This window comes from Castor canadensis, chromosome 4 (genome assembly GCF_047511655.1).
Source record: "Castor canadensis chromosome 4, mCasCan1.hap1v2, whole genome shotgun sequence".
NCBI classification, from domain to species: domain Eukaryota; kingdom Metazoa; phylum Chordata; class Mammalia; order Rodentia; family Castoridae; genus Castor; species Castor canadensis.
In genome coordinates, this window is record NC_133389.1 from 114,236,412 (window position 1) to 114,259,727 (window position 23,316).

General features: G+C 36.0%; 1 protein-coding gene across 2 annotated transcripts in view; it reads right to left on the reverse strand.

Moving 5' to 3' along the window:
* Nucleotides 1–1,952: 1,952 nt before the first annotated feature.
* The window catches only part of Ly75 (lymphocyte antigen 75), an 88,826-nt gene continuing 67,462 nt past the window's right edge, over nucleotides 1,953–23,316 (reverse strand). The window contains exons 26-35 of one of the 2 annotated variants that reach the window (XM_020181747.2): nucleotides 20,860–21,025; nucleotides 18,794–18,961; nucleotides 17,346–17,462; nucleotides 16,724–16,918; nucleotides 14,587–14,813; nucleotides 12,157–12,325; nucleotides 10,245–10,394; nucleotides 7,395–7,517; nucleotides 5,437–5,604; nucleotides 1,953–3,658 (exon numbers count right to left, since the gene is read on the reverse strand). In XM_020181747.2, the coding sequence (XP_020037336.2) occupies nucleotides 3,474–3,658; nucleotides 5,437–5,604; nucleotides 7,395–7,517; nucleotides 10,245–10,394; nucleotides 12,157–12,325; nucleotides 14,587–14,813; nucleotides 16,724–16,918; nucleotides 17,346–17,462; nucleotides 18,794–18,961; nucleotides 20,860–21,025 (1,668 nt within the window). In that variant the 3' untranslated portion in view covers nucleotides 1,953–3,473. The remainder of the gene's footprint in view (nucleotides 3,659–5,436; nucleotides 5,605–7,394; nucleotides 7,518–10,244; nucleotides 10,395–12,156; nucleotides 12,326–14,586; nucleotides 14,814–16,723; nucleotides 16,919–17,345; nucleotides 17,463–18,793; nucleotides 18,962–20,859; nucleotides 21,026–23,316) is intronic. The other variant, XM_074070917.1, reaches the window with a different exon arrangement.

Here is a 23,316-nt window from a genome sequence, read left to right on the forward strand (position 1 = left end):
GAACTTTGATCACAAGATAAAAGCTAGTGTACACAAGGGAGATATGAGGATAGATAAGACAGCTAAAAAAATTAGCTAGCATTTGTTGCCCTTAACGCAGAGAAACTAAAGCAGGTACCTTAAAAGCAACAGAGGCCAATAGGAGAAGGGGACCAGGAACTAGAGAAAAGGTGAGATCAAAAAGAACCTAGAAGGTAACACACATGCACAGGAAATTAATGTGAGTCAACTCCCTGTATAGCTATCCTTTTCTCAACTAGGAAAAATCCTTGTTCCTTCCTATTATTGCTTATACTCTATCTTCAACAAAATTAGAAATAAGGGCAAAATAGTTTCTGCCGGGTATGGAGGGGGTGGGTGGGAGAGGGAGGAGGCGGAGTGGGTGGTAAGGGAGGGGGTGGGGGTAGGGAGGAGAAATGACCCAAGCATTGTATGTACATATGAATAACAATAAAAAAAATATGAATTTCTTTCCCACCTCCTTCAGAAAACAAAAGACCTTTACCCTTACTTGTCTCTCTACCTATGGCCTATGTCAGTCACCATACTTCTCAAAATAGCTCCATACTTCCATTCTCACCATTCTTCTCAAAATCTTGTTTCCCAGTTCTTAATCTTCCTTTTACTTTTCATGTCCATTCCATCTGGATTGTTGTTCCACCATTTTGCTGAATTCTTACTGACTAAAATCACCAATGTTTTCCTAATTCCTTTAGCTGTTTAGCAATTAGATCAATATCAACTTGATCCTACATTGTATTAAAAGATTACTTGGCCAAGGAATCAATCCCCCAGGATTCTAGCCGCTCACCCTCCCTACTCCAGGCTCACCAGTGGGGAAAAAATAGGATGAAAGGAAAAGGCTGAAGCAAAAAGGACAAAGACTTGAAATAATCAGGTTGGCAGTTGGAGATAGTGTGATTCATGAGAATTCTGTGGTAAAACAGAGAATTGTTAGATTGGGGAGATGAGAAGGAATATTTGAAGATGACCTCTGTGTTTCTAGTTTAGAGGCAAAGAGTATGCCTTCATATTACTGAAAGAAAATATAAGAAGAACTGGTTGGGAGATAGGAAAGAATGGAAAAAAGAGAAATATATATATATAAATTTAGTGAAAAACAGATATAGTAAGAATATTTTAATTTAGAATATTCAGGGAATTATAGATAATGGTATAGATGAGGTCTAGTAAAAAAAGGCTTTATTTTGAGAACTAATACAGATTTGTTTTCTTAAGCACAATAGTTGTTTTGAACTAATTAATAACAATTGTATATTTGCTTTTCCAAGAGAATTTTGGGATTAAATGAGACTATGATGAAGGAACCTGGAGCTCTGATTTTCTCCAGAAAAATCTTGGCAGTGAGGTCAGGATTGGGAATTGGAGACTACAAGAGCCACTTGCAGTGAAAACATGTAGTCGAAGAAGCAGGGGGGAAGAAGGGGGAATATGGGTATCACTTCTGTATTTGTCCCCTATGCCTTATCAATTCACTTGCTTTTTAGGTTCCTGGTTTTAAGAGATCAGTTTTGTCAGGCCTTGTGCAGTTGGCTGGATTAGTTAGGGAAGAGGAATGATCTGTCTTTAGTTGTTCTGAGACAGCTGAACAGGGGAGATGAAGAGAGAAACCACCAAGGGGCAGCTGTGGGCTTGTTGAGAAGGACTTTCACATACATCACAGATCCTTCAGTGGGTAGGTGGAAATCTGAGCCTAGAACTCTGTATTTGAACTCAGAGGGAAGGCAGTGAATAGAATCTCCTAAGAGGAGAAATAAGTGGAACACAGATGGGATCTCTGCTGATTCTGATAGGTAAGAGATACTGAGCAAGAGAATTCTGAAAAGATATTAAAATCAAACATTCAGTATGCTTTAATTCAGAATTAAAGAATGCCTTGGTTTATAACAGCTTGACACTTTATTTCTCATAATTACACTGAACACAGTAAGCCCAATCTAGAGATGTTTTTATTCAAGGATCAACTCCAACACTTTTTACTGAAGAGATAAAACAACTTTAATATGGCATCGCCACTATGTACAGATGTACTTTTCACATCAAGTTGGCTGAGTTCTTTGAGGAAACTCTTAATAACTAAAATTTACAGATCACAGTTTGAGAAAACTAAAATCTAAAAGGCATCTTAATAAAATATTTTAAGACAATTGTAGACTACATTAAAACTGTCTTAGAAAATTATTTACAACTTTATGATAGTATAAACATTCCAAACTTAAATCTGTAGATTTTATACAAAAATATTCTAAAGTACAAATATAAGTTAAACACTAAATAAGAAAACATTCACCATGTCTAGTGGATGCTACTATTAAGAATATATTCCAGGTGGTAAAATTAAAAGTAACAACCACAAAACAATGTTTTAATCTTTCAAATTTTTAAATATTTTAGTAGCAATCACAAAGTTTGGAATTTCATTATAAAATTCTCATTTTTACAAATGCAAATTATATAAACAATGTCCTTCACAGACCCCTTCTCTGTTTAGTTCATGTAAAAAGGCAACAAAATAATAAAAAAAAAAGTTAGTCAAAAGATGATGTGCTATGTGAAATGTATAAATTGTAAAACTTTCAGAGTCACATCTCAAGTTGAGTCCTTTAAAAAAAGAGAGTCAAATGTAGTAAATCTGAAAACATAACGCACACTGCTACAGGATACCCAATCTATGCAATCAATAATGTTCTTGCAGTTTAGAAAACATTAACATTAAATATTAAATTTTCTTAAAAGCCATTGTATTAAGAATTATGAACATAAAAATCATTTGTAAAAAAACTATTTGTATATAAATAATCTTGGTCTGAAATATCTTTGGAATAGTATAAAAAGTGTTTTTGCCAAAAGGCACCATCTTACTGTGTAAAAGTATGTCTCATTTCAAAGTAAATTTTCCAAAATGCTTTGATACAAATCACTATTTAGAAACATTAGGATTCTTTACAGTTGGGTTTTTACCTTAAGGTACTAACTTTGCATTTGGCCAGATGCTCTTAAAAACTAAAAGGTAGATGTGTCACCTAGTCATATGCCAGTTTTAATGTTCTAAGAAGTTGTGCTAAAAGATACTTACATTTGAAAAGAAAATACTTAAGTGTTTGATGATGAGTTTGAACTTAATGTTAAAGCTATTAAATAATCAGGTACTTATTGTCTCTCTCTCTCTCTATATATATATCCTAGTTACCAACTACCTTCTTACGGAGAAAATTCATGTTGGTTAATTGTATTACCCTGTAAACAGTTCTAGCTTTGAGTCTTCTCTATTCTATAACTAGAGTTATGGCATTTAGTGAGCAATTAATCATGTGTATCATCGTAAGCAACTAAGCAACTGAAAAAGTACTTAAGCTTCTACTTTGTAACAGAATAAATACTGACACTGGGAAATTTTTAAGTGGCTCATTTTTTTAACACATTGGTGCAAATTAACAAACTTGCAGAAGAATTTAGTCATGGAAAGTAGGAAGCATAATCTCATCTTCATTCACTCCCTGTTCATACCGAACCGAAGAGAAGCCTGCCCAATGGAAACGGTTTCTTTGGCAAAAGAACCAAAGCAGTCCACTGACGAGCGCCAAGACACTCAGCACCACAAATGTGATAGTGATAGTTATTCCTCTGTAATCAGGGCCTGGAATAGGGAAAGGAGTGACACTGAAGGAACAATGCAACAGTGGTGGATACCGTTGATTTTACTTAGTAAGCTGTGGGTCACATACATAAAGACAATAAATACCTGATTGTTTCATAGCTTTAACATTAAATTCAAACACATCATCAAACACTTAAATATTTTCTTTTCAAATGCAAGTATCTCCCTTTTCATTAAAATCTTCTTCATTGCCACAGGAATTTTCTTCCAAAGAAATTAAAGCACTTTCATTATTTTCACTTTCCTTTACCTGCACTCCTTTGGGAACATCACTACTCATATATCATACTCATATCCCATCCTTCCATAGCAAATTGATAAAAGTTATAAAATTTTGTGTTTGTTTTACTAGGGCCAAATAAAGTATTATTTGTTTTAAAAATTATTTAAGCCTCTAAGATGACCTCATTTAGCCCATGGCTATTCAACTTCAAAGTTATCCAAGGCCTGTTTTCTGCATACTGCCTAGATATCTTCATTTCTGTCCTGTATCTTTCTTTGCCAATCCCCCTTCCCCCACGATGGGATGGAACTCAGGGCTTTGCACATACTAGGCAAGTTCTCTACCACTGAGCTACATCCTTGGCTCTTGGCTCACAACTCCTAATGCCATCTCTATGCTGACCACCTATCCCTCTCCTATATTCAACTGCATACTAGACATCTACATATGGATATCCCTTTTCCATGCTGACACCCTAGCCTTGCTGTACCTCCTCCTTCCCTTCCAATCTTCTAGTTGCTTTTTATTACTCAGAATAGAACCAGAACTCTTGACCTTTGCTTCAAACCCCCTAAGTGCCTGGCCTCTGCCTACTTTCCAACTCTTCCCTGAGTTCTCAACCTGGTTCCTCTGCCTGCTGTGCCTTTCTTCTGGTTCTTCTGGGCTGACCTTTCAGAGCTTAGCTTCAGCATCTCCCACTCTTACCTGATAACCTAATCTAGAGTGGCCATCCACCTAATCTTGATCACAGAGTTTATAACTATTTGATATTTTCCTCTCTTCCAAAACTTAACCTGCTTGCGTCCTTCTCTGTCTTCCTCCTCTGAACTGTAAGCTCTGGGAGAACAGTAGCTGATTGGTCTTGTTCACAGGTGCAGCCCAGCATGTGGGAAAGGACACAGGAAATCAATGCTGGTACAAACAGATGCCAGTTACTGCAACTGGATTTCAATCTTTAATGCTCACACACCAAAGAGCAAAGTTTTATGCTAGATGTTTTAAAATGTTAATGAGAAAAAGAGCTCTTTCTCCACAAATGAAGTTAAGTAATATTTTTATAGTTATTTTATGTGGAGAATCATGATAAAAACATAAGTTCAATTTATAATTTCCTACAGAGACTCTGAACATTTTAAGTAGTTAAATGTAGTTTTAGATTATTTTAAAATTAATCATGAGTTTTATGGGACTGGGAAGAAAGAAGCAAAATAACTGCAGAAATAGACCTTTAAGCTTTTGCACAAACTACAGAATAAGAACATTTTTGAAGAAATTATCTCCCCAGTATTCTGGCAGCTTCCATTTTCCCTTAGGAAAGAATTACATACATTTGGAATATTAGCTTCATTTGGGAGCTCTAGAGAATATGTGCATTTCCTGTCTCTTGTTATCTACTTTTCACAGGTAAACTATGATTTAATGAAGATTTTGGATGTATTTTATAAATACTTCAGGACTAAGTACAGAAACTGAGCACCTATTTGAGTTGAGTATTTTTTTCTTGATTTATTCTGCTAAACATTTCCTTACTTACCCAGCGGAACTTTGCAGATGACTCTTCCAAAGCCATGTGAACATTCAACTTTTCTCCAAGTTTCATTTGAAGCTAACAAAACACTACAATTTCCATCAACACTTTTACTTTTATTTTCCCATTTGACAAATGTCACTTCTGATCCATCTAACCAACTCCAAGACTGATCTGAAGAAAAACATTACATCCAACTGTATTATTGCTACTAAATTACTGAGTTAAAAACATGTTGTTCAAATAATTCATTTACTTAGAATGGTGTCCTATGTGATAGCCCCTATTGGAAAATGAAATTCATATAAAGTGAACAAAATTTTAAGTAAGACCTTAGCTGCACTTGTCACATCTGAAGTGCTCAATAACCTTGTATGGTTAGTGACACTATTTGGACAGGGCAGAAATAGAACCCTTCCGACTCTGTAGGAAGTTCTGTTGAACAATGGCGTAAAATATGATGTTTTCATTAACGTGGAATGCTTGCACATTGACTGTGCGAGAGGCCACTTACAGGGATCTGTATTCTCTCTTCTTTTAGAAAACCTATCCTTAAAGGGAGGAGGCCCATAGGGTTTAGGAGGTTCCCCCAACTCCATTTTTGTTTTCCAGCTAAGGTGGCACCACCTTGTGGTAACAAAGTAAACACAATTTACAATTCATTTACACGGCCAAGTTTGAATCCATTCATTTTTTTGAAAAGTATTTAATATTTTAGAATTCACATTTATTTTAATAATTTAAAATTCAACTTTAGCATAGAGCACTATGCTTTAGGGCATAGTGGCTCACACCTACTACGTCTCCAGCTACCCAGGAGATAGCGATCATGAGGATCATGATTTGAGGCCAGTCCAGGCAAAAAGTTAGTGAGTGCACATCTCAATCAATAAGTCAGGTATGGAGTGGGTGCCAGTGGTTCCAACTGTGCAGGAGGCCACAGGCAGGAGGGTCATGGTCTGAGGTCGGCCCCAGGCAAAATGTGAGACCCTATCTGAAAAATACCTAAAGTAAAATAGGGCTGGGAGCATGGCTCAAGTGGCAGAGTACCTGCCTAGCAAGTGGAGGCCCTGAGTTCAAAGCACAGTACTGTCAAAATTAATTAATTAATTAAATACAAAATAGATTTAAACTTTACATAAAGTATGAAGCAGACCTCCTATTCTTCTACCAAATTTGTACTCTTAATTCACTCTGTATCAATTCCAAGTTCACTCAAATTCTTGGCACTTTTACTAAACTTGTTTGAAAAAAATCACGATGAAGACTTCACTTTGATCTGTGGTAAAAATATTCTAAGAGGGAAAGGAACAACAAGGAGATAATCTTCTGAATAATAGTGCTATGAGCAGCAAGTCCATGGGGCAATAGATAGTAGAACTGTAAGGGAAGTAAGGCATGGGTTCTTGTGAGGACATGGGACGCAGGTATTGCTTTAGGAAAAAAAGTGCTGATGGTGATTCAAGGAATAAGACTCTACAACAATTCTTCTTCATTACCAATGATTTACTTACATATTCATTCAAAATTTACAATTCTACTTCATTACCAATAATTTACTTACATATTCATTCAAAATTTACAAGCCTCCAGAACCAGCAGAACTAGCTTAGTGATCAAGAAGCACCTGAGTCTGGGTGAGGTGGTGCAAACCTGTCATCCCAGATATGGTGGAGGTACAAATAAAAGGATTACCATCCAGGCCAGCCAGGGCATAAATGTGCAAGACTCTATTCAAAAAAATAAATAAAGCAAAAAGGCCTGGGGGCATAGCTCAAGTGGTAGAGTACCTGTAATGCAAGCACAAGGCCTGAGTTCAAGCCCTAGTACTATTTCAAAAAAAAAAAGACAGAAAAGAAGCATTTGAATTTGCCACCATTGGACACTTTTCAGCTAGGCTGAGTTGGAATTTAGGACACATTGGAATCCTCTTTGCATACTGCATACACGAATATGACACTTACCAGCAGAATGTTGAAATAATCCAAGCCAAACTCTCATGGTAATATTATTATTTTCCCTCATCAATCTGCTCACAAACTTATTTTCATTTTCATTCTCTATGGTGACAATAGTTGCAGAATGATCTGTTGGAGGAAAACGAATTGCACCTAATTAGCTCTATGTAAACTGGCAAGTACTTTTTTCTGAACTGGCCATTTGAAAAAAAAAAGTCTACCATGAACAAGATCACTGAAAACTCAGACTTTACACAGAGACTGTTTTGAAAAACTGGTATTTATGTCCAAATTTAAAATGCTTCCAAAAATAGAAGTATTTTTTAAAATTGAAATTTTACCTATAGGAATTACATATTTTTCAAAATTTTTACCTGGCAATATTTTTTGATCTTGGAACTGTGTAACCAGAAGAGACATCTGTTTTTAGACAGCTATTCAGAGTAACTGAGACTTGTGATGGTGGAAACATATGTGACCCTATAGATTTTAGCACTCTATCCTCAATAAGCATTTTTTATCACTCAACTTTAGACTTGCTTCTGCTAAACTGAAACTAAACGGAAATAGGTTGGGATATCAGGGAGCAGTAGCCATCCTATAATATTCTTGTGCATAAATGTGTAAGGCACGCTCATCGTAAATTCCTAGAAGTAGTATGAAATTGAATGAATGAGTGAATATTCTTGAAGTTTGATAGGCACCCAAAACCCATGGAGAAAACAGCATTATCACTGCATTAGGCAAGGGATAAAAATAAATAACTAAACTTGGAGGGCTAGTACACTGGCTCAAGTGGTAGAGCACCTTCCTAGCAAGTGCAAAGCCCTGAGTTCAATCTCCAGTACCACCAAAGAAAAAGAAAAAAAAAAAACAAAACAACTAGAATTGTAAAATCAATCCTGTATGGAATCAAACAGTGTTCCTCAACTTCAAGCCTATTTATACTTGAACTAAAGCATTCCTTTTGTGATGGAGAGTTTTCAGAGCCTCCATCACAGTTTTCAGAGCCTTTGCCCCTTTATCGAAGACCACAGTTGCGTAGGTGTTTTATGTTACCTCATTTAATATTATACAAACTAGTAAATAATACCAGGAAGTGTTATCCCTATTTTACAAATGGGGAACCTGACACTCAAGGAGATTAAGTAAATTGTTCAAACTGACATGATTATTCAGTTATAGCATTAGAAACTCATTCTCAATCTTTTTAATAGTAAAGATAATTTTGACAGTTCACATTTTGCAGCATACTGTACTGCATTTGCATATATTATTTCATTTTATTCATTTCTAAAAAACCCAAACTGTACCAACCTTTGAAGTAAGTACTATTTTCATTCTCATTGTTCACATAAGAAAAGAAACAATTATGTTTCTTTTACAATGTCACTTACTTAGGTACATGTGGGAGTTGGGATTTTTTTTTTTCCAATACTAGAGTTTGAACTAAGGTCCTGACACTTGCTAGGCAGGTGCTCTACCGCTCAAGCCCCCACCTCCAGCCCTTTTTGCTCTGGTTATTTTGGAGATAGGAGCTTGCTTTTTGCCCAGGCTAGCTTGGACTACAATCCTCTTGTTTTACACTTACTGCTGATGCTGGGATGACAGGCATGTGCCACCATGCCCTGCTTTTTTCTGTTGAGATACACTCTTGCAATCTTTTTTGCCTAGGCTGGAACTATGATCCTTCTAACTCAGTCTCCCAAGTAGCTAGGATTACAGGTGTGAGCCACCTGCATCAGGCTAGGAGTTGGGATTTGAACCTACACTATAAAGCTTATATGCTTAACCCACATACTATATTTACTGTAAATCATTTTTACTTTCTTCTATAGGAGGTAGAGGCGTCTGACTTTTAGAACATTACATAGATTACAGTAGTGTCCATCATGAGTATACATGTGTAACACACAGTTCTCACCTGAAAGTTCCCATTATGTAGGTAAGCAGTAACTAAAACACTTTTATCAGTCAAATGTCCTCATAGCAGTTAACAAACTAAATTAGCTAAGTGCCATCTGCCTGGTTAAGCTGCTATCTAAGGATATGAATAGTTTTGGTCTTTGAAATACTCCAAATAGTTTCCCTAGAAGTCATTTTATATTTTGACTGAAGGCTAGATTTACCATGAGAGGGAACCAATCATTGTTCCTCCTAAAATGGCTAAACTTGAGGACAAAAGTCCTGTCCCTTATGGTATTAGAAGGATATGGGATAATCCTCCTCAGAATAGATAGGCAATCTGTGCTTTTTTGATTTTATTACCTTATCAGGCTAAGCTTACTTATTAAAAACTATCCAACAGAAAGTCTATAATTTTTTATTTACTTAGCCAGCTTAATAAAAAATTTTGCTTCTCAACAATTTCATCTAAGCCTATCTGGCTATATTTAAAACTGTTCTGGGCAGGAAGCATGGCTCAAGTGGTAGAATACTCGCCTAGTAAGCATGAGGCTCTGAATTTAAACTTGAGTATCAATAAAAAACAAAACCAAGACCAAACAAACAAAAAACCCAGCAGCAACAAAAAACTGTCTCAGTTCATTTGTCACCATTTTTACTTAATAGTTCACCTAGAATTTCTATTTACTTCTTCCCACTTACTTTTACTTTCCCTGTATTTCTTCTCACATTGACAATTTTTAATGACTATTCTAATACTTCACTGAGTTCTTCCATCATAAAATACTTAACCATTTCCCTACTACAGGGCAATTAGGCTATAATACTATTATAAAACAGCTAGTGCTTTAAAAGTATTTTCTAAAATATAATTATGATTTCAAATTACTTCCACATTAAAAAATTCTAAGAATTATTAAGTCAAGGAAAAATCAATGAATTTGAACTCACCAAGTTCTAGACACAATTGTTTGGCCTCTGAGAAACTATGTAATGCCTGGTCAGACATGTAACAGTGATCACCATACTGGATCCACTGTGATCCATTCCCTTTTGCCACTGGGCATCTTGATGAGTATGAATGAGGAGACAGTGCTTTAGCTGTGAAAATGTTAGACACAACTGAAATAATGCATAGAAAAAAAAGTAACCACCTTTCTAAAAATCATGAAGTGCCCCAGTTTAAAACTGTTGCTTTTGTAGGTAAGAAGCATTTAACTCAGTCCACACACCAGAGGAATTCACAGCCATACTCTGTGAATACATTCTAGTTCACTTTTTTGGAATCCCATTTTTATAACAGGATGACAGAGGAGGACAATATTTAGCCTTATAAGAAGGATTTCAACTAAAGTAAAAGCAGCTAGACAGAGTGGGAAAGGAAGCAAATCAGGATACAGGTTGAATAGGTCTGAAATTACTCTGAAATAAAAATTAAGAGTTATTTTTTTCCTTGAATTCCTTTTTATTTTCATAATATAAACCTAAGTTTACCTAGACATATATGACTATTTTTAGAAATCACACCTACAAGTAAAAGCTTGGTAATTTCTTTTATAATTATAATGTATCACCATAGCAAAATCACTCTCAATTCCCCCAAAAAGTAGGTGGTGAGTCTTCTTAGCTTTTCAAAATTTTTTTTTTTTTGTGGTACTGGGCTTGAACTCAGGGCCTACACCTTGAGCTACTCCACCAGCCCTTTTTTTGTGTGATGGGTTTTTTTTGAGATAGAGGCTTATGAACTATTTCCCTGAGCTGGCTTTGAACTGTGATCCTCCTGATCTCTGCCTCCTGAGTAGATAGGATTATAGGTGTGTGCCACAGGCACCTGGCTCCATTTTTAAGTTTTGTAATAGTGTAACATCACCATTATCTGTCTCCAGAACTTTTTTATTTTGTAAAACGGAAAATTTGGGCCCATAAATAACTCCTGAAGCTCCATGTACCTAGAATGGTATCACCATTCTACTTTCTGGTCCTAAAAACTTGAGAATTTTGGGGACTTCATGTAAGTGGAATCATACGGTGTTTGTTATTTTATGACCCCCCAATTTCACTTGGGATACTGTCTTCAAAGTTTAATCATATTGCAACAGGTGTCAAAATTCCCTTCCTTTTTAAGGCTGAATAATATTCGTGTGTGTGTGTGTGTGTGTGTGTACAACATTCTGCTTATCATTCATCCAGTGGTGAACACTGGGTTGCTTCCATCTACTGGCTATTAGGAATTATGTCCCTATGAACATGGTATATCTTGAGTCCTTGTTTCTAATTCTTTTAATTCTTGTTTTCAATTTTTTTTTTCAGTACTGAGGTTTGAACTCAGGGCCTGATGCTTGCTAGGTAAGTACTCTACCACTTGAGCCACTATGCCAACCCTTTAATTCTTTTAAGTATATATCTAAAAGTGGAATTGCTGGATCATACTGTAATCTTATGTTTAAATTTTGAGTGGTCATTTTCCTTTATTCTGTAAAGTCTGTTTCTCTGAGACAGATTTATTTCCTTTCTGCATGCCTTATCATATTTCTAAAAAATTCTACTTATTCTCTGTACCTAACAACTGAGAAGTCAGTCTTCTGTTGTGCCTTTAAAGGAGCATCTCAGTCTGTGGAAAATATTGCTAGATGAAATTTCTCAGATTCTAGAGTAAAATTTTCTTGGTGACAGAACAGCTGAAATTCTTTGGGAAAAATTTCTAGAGAAGATGTACCAAATTTATTTATATTCACAATCTATCAAAAAATTTTTATAGAATTTGTGGATAAGCCTTATTTAAAATCTGTAAAATATTTGTGTATTTAATCATGTGCATAAATGTCATAATTTAGTAAATATATTATTCAAAATGAAGTCTTACATTTTGTAGGTTTGTAACAAATAGCACCATCCTTAACAGAGAAGCATTTTTCATGTTTCCAGATTCCTTTTGGATCCAAGACCACACAATTTCCAGGAGACTTTTGGTCTTTCCATGGGATGTAATCAAATGCAGTGCCATCAGACCATTCGAAACTTGATTCACTTCCCTGTTTTAATATAAAAGAGATAACCTGAGCTCAGATATATAACTTCAAAAAGAACATAAAGAAAAATATACATATTTTAAAAAGTACTGAAGGGAGTATTAATTACTTGATTGCAAACACTGTGGGTCTGGACCTAGCTATAAAATCAAAGATTTGCTTTTGATGCATTGGTTTGGAAAATTTATTTGCTCTGAAAGTTTTTTTGTTTTGTTTTGTTTTTGCAATGCTGGGGTTTGAATTTAGGGATTCATGCTTGCTAAGCAGGTACTCTATCAGTTCAGCCATACCTCCAGCCCCTCTTTGCTCTGGTTATTTTGGAGATAGGGTCTTGCTTTTTGCCTAGGCTGGCCTGGACTGTGATCCTATTTTTTTTCTTCCTTCAATAGCTGGGATGACAGGAGCACCACCATGCTCAGCTTTTTCCATTGAGATGGGGTCTTGAAAATGACACCCCTCCCCTAACTGGTCTGGAATTGCAATCCTCTTGATCTCAGTTTCCCAAGTAGCTGGGATTATAGGCATGAGACACTGGTGCTGAATGCCGTGGCAGAATTTAAGTAGGGCTTTAAATTTAGAGACATAGTTACTATGTGCTGTCTTTGGATTTATTTTTTTTAAGGATGAGTTTATATGACACTTGAAAATAAATAACATGCAAATGGCTTCCATTTATCATAACTACAGATTTACAATCCCAATCCTCATATTGTCCTGAATACTGTTTTCTTAGCTTTGTGGTTTGTGTATCTGGCTACATTTTCTACATTCCAGAGGTCATCAAGCAGCAGGGGGCTAGAAAAGGAAAATACTTCCCAAGAAATTGAAAATGAGAAGACTACTTTCGATATTCCCTTAACTCTATAATCATAATTTGTAACCTTTTCTTTCATTTTCCTCCACTTTGTTCTAAGGATTGTTTAAATGAGGCCTACAATTCCAATCTCAATATATGGTTATTTTTATACACCAGACATTACTGTAAAAACATACATATACTGATTAGTAGGATTCAGATAGTGGCACAAAAGATATGTTTATGAGAAGAATAATTTCTTTTTTTGGCAGTACTGATGTATGCCAATGCAGTCCAAGGATTAATCTTAAGTAGCGCTACTTTGTAGGGGAAAAGGGGGAACAAAGTGTACATTAGTCCTAACTGGGTTAAGAATTTTAGTTGGCCATTTACATAAGTTTTTGTATAAAAATCTCAATGAAAAGGTTGCAGCTAGCACAGTGGCTCAATACTGTAACCCTAGTTACTCAGGAGGTAGAAATTGGAAGGATGGCAGTTCAAGGTCAGTCTGGGCAAAACATTCACAAGACCACATCTCAACCAATGGCTGGACATGGGGGCACATGCTTGTCACCCCCAGCTATGTGGGAAACACAAATAGGAGGATTGTGGTCCAGGCCAGCCTGGGTATAAAGCAAGATCCTATCATTAAAAATAACCAGTGCAAGCTGGGCACCTGTAATCTTAGCTACCCAGGAGGTAGAGATCTGGAGGTTCACAGTTCCAGGTCAGCTTGGGCAAAAAGCTTTTGAGACTCCCATCTCAGCAGGAAAAGCTGGGTATGGTGGTGTGTGGCCTGTCATCCCAGCTACTTTGGAAAGCGTAAGTAGGAGGATGTGGTCCAGGCCAACTCAGGCAAAAAGGGAGAGCCTATCTCAAAAATAACCAGAGGGAAAAAGACTGGCAGTATGGCTCAAGTGGTAGAGTGCCTGCCTAACAAGAGCAAAGCTCTGAGCTTCAAAACCCCAGTACTGCCAAATAAAGTAAATTGAACAAAGAAATAACCAACACCGAAAGGGCTGACAGCCTAGCTCTCAAGTGGGAGAGCACCTGAATAGTAACTGAGGCCCTGATTTGAACCCCCAGTACTGCCAGAATTAGAGAAAGGGTTGCAAAAGTTAAGTGATTTGTTCAAGGTCAATCCAGCACATAAATGGAAGGTGTGCCACTAGTATTGAAATTCAGGTTTGTCTGATTCTTTCTACTTCCTCTTTATGGGCTTTCCAATTGGCTAGACCAAAGGCGATAGAGGTGCTATTGACGTATTAATTCCATTTGTCCTAGTCATTCTACAAATACAGTTTTTAAATGTGTTCCATGTTGTGAAAGGTAAGAACACACTATGCTAAGCCAACCAAGTCCTAGGACTTAATCTGATATAGTGTTTTGAGTTAATATTTTATGTTCAAACTTCCAGTACTCAAAGTAACAGATCTGAGAAGTTTCTGGAAAACAAAGCAAGACTTACGTCATGACTTGAGAGCCCAACCCATAGGGGAAATCCGTCACGTTTTACAATATCTTCCAGAAAGAGCTGGTCATTTTGGTTATGAACACTTGCCAAATGTCCTCCACTTTGAAAACATATGCTTAATGCTTCATACCATGTTACCTTTTTCTGAATAACATTATAGATACCATCTTCATATGGAATGAACTGTGGCAGTGTAGTATTATATTCTTCCTTATAGTTAACTATAATAATTAAAATAATAGTGTTAGTAATTAATCTTAAATTATTTCAAATACATATTTTGGATAAAATGACATGCAACCATTTCAAAAGTTTTTTATTCATAAGTAGGCCAAACACATAGTTTAATTTTCTTATTGTAATAGCACATATAATAGTCTCTTAAATATTATAGATATCTTGTTGAAGTAAAAACGGCATAAACATAGTGTTTCTAAGGAGTTCACATAATAGCTGGAGACAGAAAACAGCAGTGCCTAAAATGACAGTCAAACTATTAACCTCTAGGACATGGAAGACCAACTGTGAAGGCAAGGTTCATCTGTATTAGAGGAGTCAGAAAGCCCCTCATTATTAATGTATGCTAATTGAAAAATAAAATAAAAAATTTAAAAAGAATAACTTTATAATAGAGAAACATAACAAACCAAGTGATAAGGTTAAAATCACCAGTGATAGGACATGTTCTTTTGTTGATCTTGTTTATTTGTTTCAGACAGGGTCTCACTATGTAGCCCAGGCTGGCCTCACACCTACAATCTTCCTGCCTCAACATCCTGAATGCTAAGACATGATGATTGCATATTCCATTTGTATGACATGATGAAAATGACACCTTTCATCTGTGGTCTTCCCCCCTTCTCCAAACTCAAAACTCCCATTTAATCTTAAGAAAAACATCAACCAACTCAAACTAAAAGTTATTCATTCTACAAAATACATAAGGAATGCTTCTTAAAACTGGTAAGGTCATGAAAAACAAGAAAAGTCTAGGGAACCATCCCAGCCAAGAGGAGTCATAAAGTTAATTCCACCAGGTATCCTGAATGGAGTCCTGAGCAGAAAAAGACATGAAGTAAAACTAAGGAAATAAGAATAATGTATGGGTCCTAGTTAATAATGTGCCAATATTGGGTTATTAGTTGTGACAAATGAACCACACTACTGGAAGATGTCAACCATGAAGGAAAGTGGTTGTGGCTTCTATGGGAACTCTCAGTACTGTCTGCACTACTTTTCTGTGAATCTAAAGCTATTCTAAAACAAACATTTTATTAAAATAAAAAGAAAATGCAAGGCTTCTTGGCAAGAAGGAAACATAAATAAAGGTACAAATATGAGGCTGGACATACTCTGTACAGGAGACAATTAAGATATCACCATGAGAAAATGATGCTTGATGAGCAAGAATGGGAAGATGGAGGCTGGGACAAAGCTTAGAAATCAGGAACAGAGGCTGGCTTCTAAAGTCTAAAAAGTTTACCTACACGCAAAGCTATTGATAACAGGGTATCTCTAGAGATGGCTGATGCAAATGGTCTCCAGGATATTATTCTACAGTGCTATGAAGGGAAATTACCAGCAAGGATGCCATTATGAGGGGCTCCATGACAGCAGAGAGCACAGAGCAATGTACTAGCGGTAAGAGCTTTTACACTGTAAAAATTTAAATATAACTTGCTTTTCAAATAGATTTATTTAAGGATTAGGCATGGTTGAAAGACATTCATTTTGAATGCCAAAACTTGACCTCAGAACACTCTCTTATATAGAAATTCTATTCATCCTTCTCTCCATCCTTCAAGGCCCACCAGTGTTACCTTTGGATGGCATTCCTTGTTTTCATTATTCCTATTTTTATTGATTTTTTTGTCTATACCAAATAATATAAAACTAATCTATATTTGATTAAAAAATTAATGCTGTCCTTCCCAATCACATTTTACTCCCAGAGGTCACTACTATGACATCAGTGACCAGACATTTTTGCTCTCTATAGCCTCTGCAGAACCTTGCATGGGACTGAATGCAGAGGAAGCACTCAGATAATGTAACTGCGTGATTCAGAGTGGTGGGGCTAATGGCCTCACACTCTTTCCCTGGAGTGGAAACCAGACCTTAACATACTTACCCATTTCAATCTTACAAGCAAAAATGCTGTGCTGGTGAAAATAAAGTGTTTCTTCAATAGCATTAAAGGGTTGAATATCCCAGAAGCCATCAGTACTCAAACCGGCCAAAAACTTGCCATTTTTTACAGCTGGTCTTCCTGCTCGCCAGTGTGTGTATGACAGTGTGGTCTTATCAAACCACATCAGAGAATTATCTAGAGAAGAACATTTTTTCTATGCTTAGTTAAAATTTATAGTACAAGGTTAATAATTCAAATGGCTAATTTTCTTTCTCCTTTCCCCACATTCTAGAAGGTTGTGTGATTTATGTATAACTCTTTAAAATATTTTCTGATTATAACAGTAAATCATACTTACTTTAGTTTGGAAAATATAAATCATAAACATGAAAATAAAAATTTACCTATAATTATATCATTCAATAATACTTTATTACTTTTCATCAAATATTCATTTCTTTTACATATATGTTTAATTGCATAGAAATGAACGTAAGAATTTTATTAAAAATCATACTTTTGTATATTGATAAAAATGTACTTTGAAGAACTCTACTTCTATAGTTTGATAAGTATGTTATAGTACAGTAGTAATATAGAGAAAATCAGATTTATCACTTACTTTCATAAGTTATTCCTAACATGACCCAAGAAGCCATTGAATTAAAGTACAGAAGTTGCTCAAGAACAAAGTCATTCTCCTTTTCATCTCGAATACTCAGAATATGTGATTTTGAATCTGTTAAACAAAAGTCAGTAATTTTAATAATTACTTATCCATAAGTCATTACTTAATAATACAAATTAAGTAATTAATTAATTACTTAATTTTGTTTGATAGATCAATATTCTTTAAAAACTTAAGTAGTACTGGAAAATTAGAAGGACATAAATTTAAATTATTTAGCCTATAAATGAATAGGCTAAAAAGTTCTCAAACATTTTGATGTTAAATTTGGCAGTGCAGCAGAAACTGGGTAGCTAAGTAGAGAATTTAAGACACGATTTACTTCACTTTCCTTCCCATTTAATGCTCATCTGCAGGTAGTATAAATCCATCCATTATGAATGATATACAAAGACTACCCTATTAAAAAATAAAACTTCTTAGATAGGTCATAACACAGATCTTCCTATTCCTTAGAGGCCACTATTTTTACTTTTTAAAATTTATATTTACTTATTTATTTGCAGTACTGGAGCTTAAACTCAGGGCCTCGCACTTGCTAGGTACATGCTCTACCACTTGAGCCACATCGCCAGCCCTTGGAAATCACTATTGTATGAGTATTTAAAAAGTTTAATATTTCCCAAAGTGTGTTTCTTAGGAAATTAACATGGAGATTTCTCCAAAAAGGTGTACTGGATAAAACATTTAGAAACATTTGGTTAAGCTAGCTCATTTATGTCAGTATTTCTAAAAGCATGTGATAATGTACTTTGATAATGTCCAACAAAAGAGGCATGCAGAGTAGTGTTTCTCAACATTCTTCTTATTTTTTTGTTTTTGTTTTTGCAAGGATGTACATCTCTCAAGACTAGTGCTCTATGGAGAATATTTTGGGAAGTAATGATTTGGTATTTTCCATAAAAATCTTCCACAATGTTTATAGCTCATCAGTTTCATCATTGAAAAGCAGTGAATCTTCAATGTATTTCTTTGGCAATTTCTCCAAAGTCTTGAGAGCTGATAGTATGAAATATGTATTTCTCTTAAGCATGGGTGCTGCTTAGTGGTGCATCTAAGCTTTGGGTTCCTTAAACTAACCTATTTTCACTTTAACCTTAGTCTAACTTGTTTAATGAACATCCAGTTCTCTGCACTCTAGTGATTTCTTTTCCTATTTAAGAGGAATACATCTTGTTTACACGTGTAAAAACAGACTAGGTCTGAAACTGATGAGTAAAGAGGTTATTCCTATGCTCTCCATTGATACACTGTCATTGGTAATATAGAAATTAGAAAATAAATATTTTTAAATTTGTTACTAGTGCTAATTAGAAATATTACAATAGGTGATTTTAAAAATTAGCTTGACATAATATATAGTGATGGTACTATATACTTACTCAGTTTCTGGCATCGAGAATGAACTTCATCCTGTGTTGTGGCCATATGTCTATTCTTCGTTATCATAAAATTGTAGCAAGAGCTCTGAAATGGTATCCAGGGAGTATTTAGAATAGGAGATGGACACTTAACACTCTCAACTGGGTTGACTTCTTTTTCAGTCTCATCTAGAAAAAGAGTTAATGGTAAGAATTCTAATTTCAAAGAACATTTTTTTTCTTTTTTTTGCCACACTAGGGTTTGAACTCAGGGCCTCATGTTTGCTAGGCAGGCACTTTTACTACTTGAGCCACTCCACCAGCAAGAATTGTAATTTCAGATATAAATGTTAAATCCTGTTCATAGTCATTAGGCTTGATTTGTAGGAAATATTCAGGAAGCCAAGAAGTAATAGCCTGGTGATGCTTGTTCCCTGTTTAAACTCAAATATAGTTTATAGAAAGCTGGCTTTCTGTAGGCGGAAGTTATCTGACACAACTTTCTTACCCCTGCTGTGGTGTGGAAGAATATAAACACTGAGATGCTTTTAGGATAAGTACAGCTTCTATCTTCCTGCAGTATCAAATGTCAAGTACAAGGAGGCTTCTTAGAGAAACTATATAAACATATTAATTAATAATAGGCACCTAAGTATAAAATTGAGACTTCTTTGTCAAGTTTCTGCTTATTGATATCTCTAATCTTAAAGAAACACTTTAATGAAATATTTGATATTCTAAGTAAGTTACCACTTTAACCAAACCAAACAGAAATGTCATTTAAAATGTGGTTCTAGGAAATCTGATTTTTTTTTCCTTTTATGAAAAGGCCACATATTCAAGAAGGTGCAAATATAGATATGCTCTACTCAAAATAAATGAAGCTGATTTAATATGCAGTAGAGACCATTCAGTATCTCTACCTCATTAAAAAAAAAATCCCTTCATCTCTGAGGTAGTGTGTTTTTTCTATCACAAATCCACAAATGTGGTTCCCTGACAATTACAAAACCACCTTTCTCTGATTGGGCTAGGATTGCATACCTGACTCTGGCTAAGTCCATCAGATTCTAAGAATCTGAAAAATGGGATTCAGAATCATTAGCACATCTCTAGTTACAAGCATAAATGAAAACTGCAGAGCCACCATGTTCTACTATGAGCAGAGAAAAGCAGAAAGTATGTAAACAGCAGAGTGCAGACACAGAGAGAAACAGAAATGACAGGTGGCAGGGAGTATTTGGCTTGTGTGTGTGTGTGTGTGCAATACTGAAGATTGAACCCAGGGCCTCATGCTGTTAGGCAAGCATTCTATCACTTGGGTCATGGCACCAGCCCCTTTTATTTTTATTTTGTTTTTGAGATGGGGGTTTCAGGAATTCGGCAGCCTCCTACCTCCACATCTGAGTAGCTGGGATTACAGGCATGCATCAGCTCACTCAGGTTTCTCTAGGTTTCTGATTTTGATTCCCAGAAGGCTCAACTCTATCCCTGTTTTTTTTTGGGGGGGGGGAGTCAAAAGACCCTTGTTGGATTAAGTTAACTTAAATTTGTTGCTGTTACTTACAGTCAAATGAATTTTTTTTGTTTGTTTTTGAGACAGTCTTTCTATGTAGCCCATCCTGGCTTTGAACTTGAGATCCTCCTGCCTCTACCTCCTGAGTGCTGGGATAACAGGCATGTACCACCACAACCCAGCCCCAGCTGAATCCTAACAGTGGCTCAGGTAATGTTAGTTATTGGTGTTAAGAATTATAAAAGAAATTCCACATAAATCAGTTTTCTAAAATAATATAAGTACAAAATATGTGGAAAACAAGGCCAAGTAACAATGTGACTCTAAATGTCAATCAATATTGTCAGCTGATATAAAAAAATAAAATACTCCAAAATAAAAATTAATGTCATAATATTTAATAAGTAATAATTCTACTTGAATACAAATTTTGCAACAAACTTTATTGCAAAAAGGACATGGTAATAATTTCTTCATAATTCCAAATCAGATTTTATAAAACTACTCCCTTAAAATTCTGCTACTTAAGAGATTGATAATCTAAGAATTAGAATATTTGAAATTCACATACTTCCTGGGTAGTAGCAAATAGCACCTGATTGGTTATCACTGCAATCAGCTGTTTTCCAGAATCCATCAGTGTCTAACATTACACACTCTTCAAGCTGCTTGTTGTTTTCAGCCCAGCGACTAAAATGGAGTCGTTTTCCATCTGACCAGCCAAAGTTGAGTTCATCCTATAAGAAACAGAAAAGCATTTCAAGTGACAATGCTCACATTATTCCTTTTGTAATATTTTGATCCTTGAGGTCAATTTAATAGCTTTTATTTTATATCTAACATATACTTAAAGAGCATCTACTATGTAGTAAGGACCCTGTCCTAAGTGCTGTATGAACATTGACTTATTTAATCCTCATAACAACTATATAAGAGAGGCACTATTATTTCCATTTTGCAGATGAAGAAAATGGGCCACCAATAACTAGAGTCTCTCATTCTAACCAGTATGCACTGCTGCCTCACACATCATTGGGACTGTTAGTTGTTGGAAACCAGAAAGCTACACTGAAGAGAACACCCACAGAGTGGGAGAAAATATTTGCCAGCTACACATCAGACAAAGGACTGATAACCAGAATATATAGGGAACTTAAAAAACTAAATTCTCCCAAAACTAATGAACCAATAAAGAAATGGGCATGTGAACTAAACAGAACGTTCTCAAAAGAAGAAATTCAAATGGCCAGAAAACACATGAAAAAATGCTCACCATCTCCAGCAATAAAGGAAATGCAAATTAAAACCACACTAAGATTCCACCTCACCCCTGTTAGAATAGCCATCATCAGCAACACCACCAACAACATGTGTTGATGAGGATGCGGGGAAAAAGGAACCCTCTCACACTGTTGGTGGGAATGTAAACTAGTACAACCACTCTGGAAAAAAATTTGGAGGGTATTTAAAAAGCTAAACATTGATCTACCATTTGATCCAGCAATACCACTCTTGGGGATATACCCAAAAGACTGTGACACAGGTTACTCCAGAGGCACCTGCACACCCATGGTTATTGCAGCACTATTCACAGTAGCCAAGTTATGGAAACAGCCAAGATGCCCCACTACTGATGAATGGATCAAGAAAATGTGGTATCTATACACAATGGAATTTTATGCAGCCATGAAGAAGAACGAAATGTTATCATTCGCTGGTAAATGGATGGAATTGGAGAACATCATTCTGAGTGAGGTTAGCCTGGCCCAAAAGACCAAAAATCGTATGTTCTCCCTCATATGCGGACATTAGATCAAGGGCAAACACAACAAGGGGAATAAACTTTGATCACAACATAAAAGCGAGTGTACACAAGGGAGATATGAGGATAGGTAGGACACCTAAAAAATTAGCTAGCATTTGTTGCCCTCAATGCAGAGAAACTAAAGCAGATACCTTAAAAGCAACAGAGGCCAATAGGAGAAGGGGACCAGGAACTAGAGAAAAGGTGAGATCAAAAAGAATTAGCCTAGAAGGTAACACACATGCACAGGAAATCAATGTGAGTCAACTCCCTGTATAGCTATCCTTATCTCAACTAGTAAAAACCCTTGTTCCTTCCTATTATTTCTTATACTCTCTCTTCAACAAAATTAGAGATAAGGGCAAAAGAGTTTCTGCTGGGTATTGAGGGGGTGGGTGGGAGAGGGAGGGGGCAGAGTGGGTGGTAAGGGAGGGGGTGGGGGCAGGGGGAGAAATGACCCAAGCATTGTATGCACATATGAATAATAAAAAAAAAAAGAAAGCTAAATGGAATGAGGATCACTGTAAGCAGGTTTAAATTGGAGACAACATGGCATAGTGGAAAGGCAAAATCACATAATGGCTTAGGGATTAACTGAACTGCGGTCACAACTGGAACCCTGGTCAAGAACAGTTGGATCCATACTGCCTTGCATTCCATCCTGTCCTGTGCTCCCCACCAAATCCTGTCCTTGGGGTTCAGAACTTCCATTCCATTACAGAAAAAATTCTATCACACACTCTCTTTTAAGACCATAAATATCTCTTCACAAAATTCTTCACTTTCACTGATCTTAATTTAAATATGGCTTTTCCAAGGGAAGAATCTCTTTTTAGCACTCACAAGGGAATACTACTCTTCCTTTCTTAGATACCAAAGGGCTATAGGAAGGAGGTAGCAGGTATTTTTACCTCCCTCGAGTATTTCTTGTGAGGTTTATATGCATATTATCATTGCAAACTTCCAGAATCCCTGCCTCTGATCTTCACTGAGGATTTGTCCCCTTGCTTCTTCCTGAAATTCACAAAGATGTTCTGAGGTTTGTTCTGTTTTCCTAGTCTTAATCAATGTTTTGGGGACATTGTAAATGCTTAAGTGACCCACCGCCATGGCCACAGTCTGGACTCTGTAACCCAGAACTGCTGCCCTTAGACACTGTACCATTTTATGTATGAATTTTATATAAAAACAACACGTCTCTCTGTTGCTTTCTCTTCTACCTTT